Source organism: Marmota monax, unplaced genomic scaffold (assembly GCF_021218885.2).
Source record: "Marmota monax isolate L192 unplaced genomic scaffold, Marmota_monax_Labrador192_F-V1.1 WCK01_AAM20220418_F8-fsc00018, whole genome shotgun sequence".
Classification (NCBI taxonomy): Eukaryota; Metazoa; Chordata; class Mammalia; order Rodentia; family Sciuridae; genus Marmota; species Marmota monax.
This window is the reverse complement of record NW_026692201.1, coordinates 3104317-3115327: the sequence shown is the minus strand read 5'-3', so window position 1 is coordinate 3115327 and position 11011 is coordinate 3104317. Positions and strand designations below refer to the sequence as shown.

At 34.0% G+C, this 11011-nt stretch overlaps 1 protein-coding gene across 2 annotated transcripts; it reads right to left on the bottom strand.

Annotated features, from left to right (window-relative positions):
• Nucleotides 1–563: 563 nt before the first annotated feature.
• On the bottom strand, nt 564–10965 carry Ankra2 (ankyrin repeat family A member 2). Of its 2 annotated transcripts, XM_046427159.2 has the most exons (9): nt 10507–10965; nt 7917–8303; nt 7161–7319; nt 5487–5552; nt 3194–3291; nt 2570–2695; nt 2221–2287; nt 1597–1677; nt 564–1075 (listed from the first exon to the last, which is right to left on the bottom strand). In XM_046427159.2, exons 2-9 carry the CDS (start codon nt 8203–8205, stop codon nt 1020–1022), a joined length of 942 nt encoding a protein of 313 aa, XP_046283115.1. In that variant the 5' UTR covers nt 8206–8303; nt 10507–10965; the 3' UTR covers nt 564–1019. The 2 variants fall into 2 exon arrangements, with proteins under 2 accessions (XP_046283115.1, XP_046283123.1); XM_046427167.2 differs by lacking the exon at nt 10507–10965 and having other exon boundaries at nt 7904–8140.
• Between the last annotated feature and the right edge of the window lie 46 nt (nt 10966–11011).

Sequence of the window (11011 nt, the reverse complement as noted above, 5' to 3'; positions counted from 1 at the left end):
CCTGGCCAAGATCCTTAGTATCATTCCTTGGGACTGCCTGCTTCTTCAGTTTTTCCTTCCTTTCCTTACCTCTCCATTAATCCACTTTTGCTTAGATTATCCAGATCAAGTTAATGTGGCTTACAACCAAAGTATCATAACTGATATAAAATCTGGTTTCCAGATGAAGTGAATTAACTAAATCAAGTCTCATAATCAGTATTCAAATCAACTTCTAGTCTTTGGCTCGCTCTTCTAGATTTTGGTGAAACATGAGTGTATAGTGTGCTCCTTTAGTTGAATTAAAGAGCATCTCACTTGTATTGCCTTCTCTTTTATGGAAGAATTTTCCTTCTAAAAAGCTTATTTAGGAGCTGGGGTTATGGCTCAGCGGTAGAGTGCTTGCCTCGCACATGCAAGGTCCTGGGTTCGATCCTCAGCACCACATAAAATAAATAAATAAAGAAACAAATAAATAAATAAATAAAAGTTATTGTGTACAACTACAAAAAAAAAGCTTATTTATATGAGAAAAATTCTAAACATACTTATGTAATTTAAAAAAAAACTAGAATAATACAAACTGACAGAAAAACCACTTATTTATTTATAACATCAGTTTGTAAACAATCACACTGTGCACTTTTTAACAGTAACATTTTTTTCCCCCTATGGATTTACAGTAAACTCTATGTAAATTCAATGAGTTAATACAGAGTGAAGATGAATAGGGTAGAATAATTTCTGAAAATGTCAAATTACGGCACTTGATAAAAGATAACTATCTGTACCATAAAAATTTACATGCCACAAAACATTAATTTATAGTTTTAAATATATAGTAAAACACATTTATAAAAAAAAGCATCAACATTAATTTTATTATAAACCAGTGAATTACCCAGAGGAATATTTATTAAAACTTACTAAAAATCAGAAAATTTTGCAACTGAGGTAAAAATTTATAAGTAAACAAAACTATCATTTATAAGGACTCCAAAAGTGAATGGAAGGGCAGACAACATATTCTGGGGACTATGTCACTCCTTGATATTTTGAAGCAGCTTCAACAAATGTGACTCAATAACCTGTTGAACTAGAACAGATAGGTAATCAAGATCACAGCATGTTGATTACAAATATTATAAAAATCTTAAATTCAACTTATCCTTAATGTTTTTCTAAAATAAAGTTATTTCTAAATAGGATACACCAATTATCTGAGGGCAATAATGCAATGCAAAACTTGAAATACTTAAAACTTAAGTCCATCACTAATTTAATAGTTGTCCAAGTTACTGGACTTTCTGTACCTAGGTTTTTATATTTTTTAAACTGAAGTAGAATCCAAAATATGTAGTTTGTTATGCAAAATATTAAATAAATGTTTAAATAGGTATGCACTTATCCTCCAGTAACTAATTATTTGGGTCAATGAAAAGCACTGTAAACAAACTCATTTCTCAACTTTGTAGGATTTTTTTTTACTTTGCCCACAGTTAAAAGCATGTGTCAGGAGTTAGGGAAACATGCAATGTTTTATGACTACAAGTGATGAAACACTGGTCTATGCTATTTAAAATAATGAAACAAAACCTGAGAGTTCAAAATACTTACCACTTCTATAACCCAGGGCTACAGCTAAATCCATAGAATTATACCCAGAGTCGGTTTCAATTGTTGGGTCAGCTCCATTTTCTATACCAAAACAGAAAAATATACGTAAGTAAAATAAATGTGTGAATATGTTTACCTAGTACTGGCTGGTATGCAAATATCTGGATAGATTTTCGGCCAATTCAGAGTCTATTTTCATAATGGTCTTGCCAAGTTCGTAGTATACTAGATATACAGAATTCACTTGCGTGGGCTGGAGGGAAAACAGTTCAAAAAGGCATCCCCTAGAATGGCTGAAACTCATAGACAACTAAAAACAAAACTTATGCAAAGAGATACTACAGACAAGGAAAAACCATGACCCCAAATTCAAATGTGATTTACATGTGACCTCAAATGAAAGCAGCAAGGACAAAAGCTTTAACAAAGATGTGGTGTTTTCATGGAGCTGCTTCTCTCATGGGCATCTCTGTGGTAGCAGGTACCTCAGGAGTGAACAGCAGCAGGATTAGTGTATTTTACAACAGATATTGGTCATCCTGACTAACACCAAGAAAGGCCAGATTGAAAAAATAAAGTCCTCGCAGGGCATTTTCTAAATAATTTTCATTTTCATCTGCTTACCTAAGAGCATCTTTACACATTTCACATGATTCCCATGTACAGCATAAAGCAAAGGTGTTCCTCCATTCTGCAAAATGAAAGAGCTTTTCAGGGTGAACAACAGTCAAATATTGCTGTAGGAAGTTTTTCTAAGAATTGGGCATGTAAAAGTAGTTTAAGGTAATTTTAACATCTTTCAAAGAATGCTTAAGTCAGAACAAATAATTGAATTTATGGCATTAACTTGTTCTTCCAGGTATTTACTTAAATAAACATTTTTAGGAGCTTCATAAAATCTATTATGTCTCCCCCAGCCAAATAAATTCTAGAATGTGTTACAGTAGTTTTAAATTCAGTATCATAGACTCACCCAGTCATATTCATTTACATCAACTCCACAATCAAGCAGCATTTTGACAATATCTGTGTAGCCTTTACTACAGGCCAATGACAGTGCACTTTCTCGACCTTTTCCTAAAAGTTGGGGATCGGCACCCTGGTATGGGAAGTTGAAATAAAAGACTTTCAGTGAATTTAAACAAAAATGTTGCTACTCCTGTCAATAACAATTACAGTTCAACACTGAAGTCAGGTATGTTCTGGGGTCAATATGGAAATTATTATTCATGGATGCTCTTGTTATTGAGATTTTCTGAATGAATGAATGCCTTCCTTCTTCTATCTCAAGCCTGTCCTTTCACTCCTGAGTCAAGTCACAGCTCCTCTATGAAGCGTTCTCCTCCAAGGCCGATAGTACTTTTGTTCCTGTTGCACTTAATGGGGGTTGGACATGAAATTATTTCTCAATTTTTCATGTATGATTAGCATTGCTTTCCCACCTAGATCCAAGTTCTACAGAAGTATAAAAAACATTACAATGTTTTTTGTATCCTCCATAATTATATGTAGCTGGTTGGAGATACAAAAACTTTACTAAAGATTTAATGGAACTTAAGTAACTATACATATACATTTTCTGAGGCATTTTCCTTACATTCTGAAGTAGAAACTCTACCACAGCTATTTGCCCGTGTGCTGCAGCCCACATCAGAGGAGTAAATCCTTCTTCATCCGTGTGATTGATAACATTTTCTATTTAAAAGAAAAGCAATTTTTGTGATCTAATTTAACCATCACATATTCATAACACTATGAAATCACTGGCATTCCAAAAAGTTGATTATATGGCTCAAAAAATTCACTTTGTGCTGAGGTCCAATTGTGTTGTTGCAACTTGAAGTCTGATTGTATTAAAATGTGCCTCAATGTACATAGCTGGGTTTATAGAGCATGTTCTTGAAGGTATAAACTACCAGAGAATGACAAAAGGCTAGATACTAGGTGTCAATAGAACACTGGTCTCAGAATCAGGAGACCAGAGTTTGAATCCTGGCTCTATCACTAGCAGTGTGACTCTAGGCAAGATACTTACTTTCTTCAATGCACATAATACCTTGTTTACCTCATTGTATAAGCTGAGAGGATCATAATAAGAATTAGATTACTTGGTAGTCCCTAGCATTACATAAATATATACAATTATAAAAACTCCAAATTCTTTTGAAAGCCACCTTCTATTCCATAGCTGTTGCTACCTATGAACTTCTCATTCATGTGGTTTGGGAACATAATATGAAAATTGAATGGTCTGAAATGCAGTATCACACAATCCCACTGTGAAACCCATTTTACTCCCTAGACTTAGTATAGTAGTTATAAATTCCAGCTTTCCCCCTAAATTATGTAGTAGACTGACAAGGAAACCTCCAAATATTTATAAACAAATGTAAATACAATGATTAAATTATAAGAATGACATGATCAAGAAAAACAAAACTCTGATCATGCTCCCTGTATTCAATAAACAATGTTGGAACAACTACTTAACTTTTTGAAAAGTGAAAATTAATGTAATCTTTACCTCATTACACCAAAACATTTCATGTGAGTCAAAGATGAGTAAGTTCTAGATAAGTAAGACTAAAGAATCAGTTCATTTATAGTTCTTGAATGGGAAATCTTTTTGAAGCAGGATATAAAACTCAGCAGGCACAAAGGAAATAAATCATTTACTACTTGAAAATATTAAGCCTTGCTGGGCATGGTGGCTTATGCCTGTAATCCCAGTGACTTGGGTGGCTAAGGCAGAAGAATTGCAAATTCAAGGCCATCTTTGGCAATTTAGCAAGATCCTGTCTGAAAACAAAAAAATTTTTTGAAAATGGGCTGAGGATGTAGCTCAGAGGTAGAACGCTATTGGGTTCAATCCTTGGTAGTGCCAAAAAAATTAAGCCTTTGGAAGTAATAAAAGGCGGCAAAGGAAAAATGACATAATGGGAAGAAACTATATGCAACATAAATAGTAAAAAGCTAATTTCCTTAATTTAGAGAGTTCATATAAATCAATATATTGCAGGCAGTTTGCACAAAAAGAAATTCAGCAATCAAAATTCTAAAAATATAAAGTACTGTGAGATACCAGTTTTCACTCATGGATTTGTGAAAATCAAAGTATGATAAAATTCTGTGTCAGTGAGGGTATAGGCAAATAGAAAATCTAACTATGGTATGAGGACAAACACCTGATTTTATTTTTATGCATATCTATGTATGTATGTATATATATGAATTTAGGGCTGGTGTGCAGTTCTATGGTAAAGCACTTGCTTAGCATGCACAAGGCCCTAGGTTGGATGTCTATTATTATAAGAAAAAAAAAGTATACCCTTTGACCCAGCAAATCTACTTGTGCTAATTTACTCAATGGACAGATTTTAAAATAATAATATTGTCATTTAATAGTAAAACTCCACCAGGATGAATAGTTAAGAATATGCATATGTAATACAAAATTATGCAGCTATTAAAAGGAATAAAATAGATTTTTATGGCTTATATGGAAAGCTCTCCAAAACATTAAGTGAAAAGTAAGGCATAATGCAGTATGAATAATATTTTCCTACTGTGTAAATAATTAAAAGCAAATACATATTCTCACACATAACCCAAAATATAAATTGAAATGTTTTCTAGAAAGTTTTTCTGAAAATATAAGAAATGTATGTTTCAGGAAAAGTGTAAGGTGCCAAAGGAAGTTATAACTTTTGTACTTTCTATTACTTAAACTTTTTTTTTTTTTTTACTATCCATTGGGTTAACTGCCTGATGAGATTATCCAACTATTTGTTTTGTCTTTATATGTTTCTCAGTTAAATAAAGCAAAATAACAAATCTAGTAAATCCTATTGAATTTGTTTTATATAAAATATTTAAAACTAAGCCATTACCTTGTTCAATACGAGTAGCCAGGTAGAGTATCTCTCCCTGAGCTGCCAACTGGTGAACAGACAAAGCTGAAACAATACCATAAAATATTTCATGTACGTCTGTGTGGCACATGCTCATCATTCCATGGTTCATGTTTGTTTGGTAAATTTCTTTTCTAAAAAAACGCTTATCATTTTAAAAAATCAAACATATAGTATATCCTAATATTATAAGTGCCCATTTTACATCTGAGAATTGACTCATACATTCATTTAAGGTAATTTGACATCTGCAAAATGCCAGACAAAATTTATTCCAAAGAAATGTTTTAGGCACTTACACATACACATACACACACACACACACACACACACATTCAAATACATATATTGGTTAGTTGGTTTGTTTGAGACAGAATCTCAATATGTTGCCCAGGCTAGGCTTAATCTCCTGGGCTCAAATGACCCTCTGCCTCAGCCTCCCAAAGACATGAGCCACAATGCCCAGCCTTTTGGAAGTCCTAAATATTTTTATTTCAAGATTCCAGGATTCCATAATATTTCAATATTTTCTTAACATTAGGAAGAGTGAGGTCATAAAAGCAAAACTGGCCTTGAGAACATATTCTTACAAAACCAATTACATATTTTTATTTGTAACATGAAGGATGTGATCCAGATGATCACTATTATTCATTTCTTTTCAGGATTTCAAAAATACTCCAGTTGGAATATTTTAAGGGAATCTCTTCATTTTAGAGCAGTAACAAAAAGACATTGTATTTTGAGAGTTCTCCTAAAAAATTAGTATTGCTTGATCATTGACTTCAGTGATATGATCAGATAGCTTTAATATTCAAAGGAAAGTAACAGGGAGTTACATACAACTTTATTTAAATAAACCAGAAACAGTCAATAGGTAGAAGGAGAGTTCCAGAGGAAGGTTTTATGACTTAACTGCCACAACATGTGATTCAGAAATCAGGAGGGATTTAGTATTTCCAAAGCAAAAATAAAGATTTCAATAGGCTTTAGAATATATATATATATATATATATATATATATATATATATATATATATATATATATCACAGTCTCAAATACAGTTACTAACATTAAATTGCTGATTTTCTTTCATTCACACATCCATACTGTACAGAATACTTTCTGGTCTGAATAGAAAAACCTTATTTTCCTCTACAATGATTCTACAATTTTAAAAATTGTTAATTCAAAGTTTTAAAAACCGTAGGTTTCACATTCATATTCTTGTATTCAAATATAACATTTATACTTTATATTATCATAAATCACTTGGCTTTTTTGCAAAATCATTTGTTGAGCAATGATTTGGTTTATAAATAAAACAAGCATTGTACTCCAAGAGCACAAAAATATTGGCAATTAATATGCAAAATTAATTTGCAAAATGTTTAAAATAACTCATTATTTCTGTAGTAAAAATTAAAGATTTTAATATTTCAATCTGTATTTGTTCTCAACACAGAAACGTAACATTAAATATTTAAATATGTAATAGTATATGATAAAGTTTTAAATCACTAAAACTATTAGGATATTGCATAACCTTTCAACAAGAGAATATGCATTTAATGAAAATAAATGCATATGAAAGCCAAATTCTTAAAATTCCTATACTAGAATATTTTAGTACATTAGCTACAAGTACTTACAATTTGCTAAAAGAGGTGTGGTAGAGACCTCGTTTCCTCTGTGTTTGTTGGTTAAAGTAGTTGACTGTTTTATGGGTGAGAAATGCTTTGTTGTAGAGGGAGTGTAGACATGCCTTACTTGAATTCCAGGAGAAGGAGATGTATGGATATTGCATTCAGCTAAGTGAAATAAATGTACATTAAAACAATACAATTAAAAAATGAATGAGGCATATGAATTTCTCACAACTATCTCTCACGTGATATTAAAATTTTTGTCATAAAGTCAATATTACCATAGTGAAAATTCCAGAAAAAGAAGTATCAATCTCTTATTTTAGGAGATTAGTTTTATTATTCAATAGATCATTATAAAGGTAAATCTAAAGCATGTTGACAGACTTTATTGAATTAAAGCATTGGAAGCTAGTGCAAATTAAATATTCAGGGAACAAGGAATATTTAACTAATTCATTTAGAAAAGAAACAAGGAATTTTTTTCTGTGATTTAAAAAGGTATAATAAAAAGATTCACTAGAGAATATGTAAATGAAGATTAGATAAAAAAATTTTTAAAAATCAACATGTACTGCCTTTAACATAGACATTACATAGCATGAAATTATTTAAATTTGGTTTCTGTGAGGTCAGAAAATCCTATTAAAATATGATTTCCAAACTTCCTAAATATTTGTATTTTTGTATTTCCTATGGTGGAAATACACAAAACTCAAATAAACAAAAACAAATGCAGATATTTATACCATAACTTTCAACCTTTAAATAGGACAGATGCCACCTCCAGGTCAGAGTTAACCTGATCTTGAATGTTTTTACTATCTTCTTCATTTAAGGACTTCACAAATCGAGAACACACGTTCATATCAAATCGATTAGGCAATATGAATTTCATTCCCATGGCAACACCCTGAGCTGATCCTTCTTCTGAATTTGGATCCAGTGGGTGTTCTATTTTAATGTCTGGCATGCCAGAGAGACTATAACTGCTGGGACACTCTTCTACCATCAATTGGGCACCAATATCCAGATTTGCTGATGTAGCCATGATTTCAACTATAGTTCAATATTAAAGCATTTCTTCTTGATTTCTTCTTGGTTTTAGAGCAGTATCCAGTGTATTCTAGAATTTTGATATTGAAAAACCTGAAAGAAAAGAAATTAGAAAATTAGAAGTGTTATATCAATTTAGTAAAAGAGCACAAAATAATTATTTTCAATGAAGCATACAAACAGTGCTCTTAGAAGCACCTAAACCTAATAGAGTACAATATGCAAAGATACAGAAATCTGGGTATGTATCCAAGCTTCAGCACTTCACTTATAAACTTTGTCACTGTACAAGTTATTGAACTTTTCTGAACCTCAAACTCATTTATAAAATAGGGATACCACCATTAACTTTACATGATCCTGATAAAGAGCAAATGAAATACAGAAACATTATCACTTCTATCCTCCATTCCAACAAATTTTAGTCACTGTTTCTCTTCCTTCCTATATCTGAATATTGCCAAGTGGATAAAAGATAAGGCTACCAATAAAAATAAACTTTCATGTTAAAACTTTAACCTCTTACTTAAGGTTCATATTTTAAAAAACATGTTTATATAAGTGGCTCTTGGTTTGAATTTAATGAAAAATGTAACTTATGTTATAGCCAAGTTTCTTTGCATTGTCGTCTATAACACCTGTGTTTCTTAGTGAAAGACCCTACACAGCTTTAGTTTTAATAAACTTAAAGGGGTATTTCTAAGTTTTTGTTTAGATTAAGCATTAGCAACTTAATACAGGTTTTTAAAAATGACAAGTAAAGTGTGTAGATTATGGATTGGCTTCCAAAAATAAATAGCTATCCCAGATATGTAATCATTTGAGACAAGAAAACATACAATTTTTTCCATGTTAGAGTTTATTGCCTCTTAGAGATTTTGAGAGGGTTCAATGAATTTTAAAATGGAATTAAAAGAGAAAAATGCATTAGGATCATAGTGAAGCAGGGTTTTGCAAATCACACATTTCCAGATAACCAACTGCTTACAGTTTTAAAGATATTTTCAAAGGTTGATCCTTATAACAATCCTTCCAATAGGCAGAGGGGAGAAAAAGGAAGCTCATGACTTAAGGGAAACCTATCTAGTTCTATTGACTCCTTCACCCTGACCATTAAATAAAAAGCAGCACTAAATCCAAAAGTTTCATGAGAGGGGGAGTTGAAGAATAATATACAGTCAGGAAAAAAATCCAGGAATAAAGTTAGTACATTTTAGCAAAAGGAAAGAAGGACACCAGAACAATTAGTTTGGTGACTCAAATGGACATGGATTCATCTTGTATTCTTAACAATGCAAGAAGTCTGTGGGTACTTAAAAGATGAGTGCATAAGTGAACTGTTTCCTGAGAGAAGAATGATTTCCTTCCTTCTTCAACCCAAAAGGAGGCTAAATGCAATTTCCCTAGACTCTTAGCACTCTGTATATATTTTCAGCATTTGCCATTCTCTTGAAAATTCCCTTTAAGCCCCCACTAAGTTGAAAACTCTAGGATGGGGACAACTCTTTACTAATCTTTTCACATGAAACAGTACTTGGTTCTACCAGGTGCTCCATACATGTTTTCTTATTTGAACTTCAACATTTTTTTATAAAATACTTATTTTTTAGTTATAGGTGGACACAATGTCTTTATTTTACTTTATGGGGTGCTGAGGATGGAACCCAGTGCCTCACACATGCTAGGCAAGTGCTCTCCCTCTGAGCCCCAGCCCCAGTCCAATGAACTTCACATTTTAAAACATTCTTTTCTGTGTCTAATATTTGCTGATGAGATCTTGCTTTCCATTCCCAACATCAACTAATAAGCTGTGCAACCCTGGATACATGAATCATATAAATTTTCTGAAAATCAATCATCTACAGAATGAAGGTGTTGAAATAAGCATCTCTAATAGTCTTCTCAGCTCTAAAGAGCTTGTATGTTATAAATCAGGGTTTACAGATGGAATTACCAGTTTTTGGAGGAGATCCAGCAAATGTGTTTAGGGGAGGAGGATGGAAACAATGCTTATCTCGGCCCCACTCTGGAGAAGCTGCAAAATTGACTGGCAAGTCAAATTTCTGAATGGGAGGAGGGAGAAATAGACGACAGAGAAGTGGAGAGAGTGGTGAGAAAAGGAAAGCCTTGTAGTCGATCTGTCATAGCCCAGGAATGCAGGGAAAGAGTATAAGGGGGCAAGGGGGCACCCGTGCTAGTCCTAGTGGAAGCTAATAGTAGGAGCCCCCGATTCTTCCCAATCCCGAAATTGTCCTAAAAGGAGAGGAAGGTGCTATGAAAATAAATGATGCCTCACAGGCGACAGGTATCCCAGCGTCTCGGAACAGGAGCCCCGTGGAGGGGAGACCTGTAGAGTGGGAAGTCCGCTCCGTCGCCGCTGCCCAGCTGTGCTCGAAATGTCCCAGGCGGAAACTCGCTCACTCTCGGCCTGGAGAGGTTGGAGGCTCACAGGGTGGGCGCGAGGCGACTCGCGATCACCTTCGAGGAGGCCACGGACTCGGTGCAGGCCCGGGTTGTTTTGGCCACCACGTCACTTCCGATTTTTTTCTTTCGTCTTCTGGCAAAAAAAAAGCCTGCAGCCGAGACGACTTCCAGGTGTTTTTTGTTTGGTTGGTTATGGCCGCCCCCGCGGTCCGTCCTGTCCGAGTACCACAGAGACAGGATCACTTCGGTTGACAGCTCTGGGTCACCAGGGGAAGGCCGCAGTCTACACGCCCGGCTAAGCCTCCTGTCTGGTTGCCCCGCCCACCCGCCCCGGCCTCGCGTCCTCCTGGCTGCGTAAGTGTTCTGAGCATGCGCCG

Coding starts and splice junctions, on each gene's coding strand:
- Ankra2 (XM_046427159.2), bottom strand. CDS start 8,205: ATGGCTACATCAGCAAATCTGGATATTGGTGCCCAATTGATGGTAGAA. Junction 5,553..7,160: donor CACACCTCTTTTAGCAAATT/GTAAGTACTTGT, acceptor GTATTGTTTCAG/CTTTGTCTGTTCACCAGTTG. Junction 1,076..1,596: donor AGCCCTGGGTTATAGAAGTG/GTAAGTATTTTG, acceptor TATCTGTTCTAG/TTCAACAGGTTATTGAGTCA.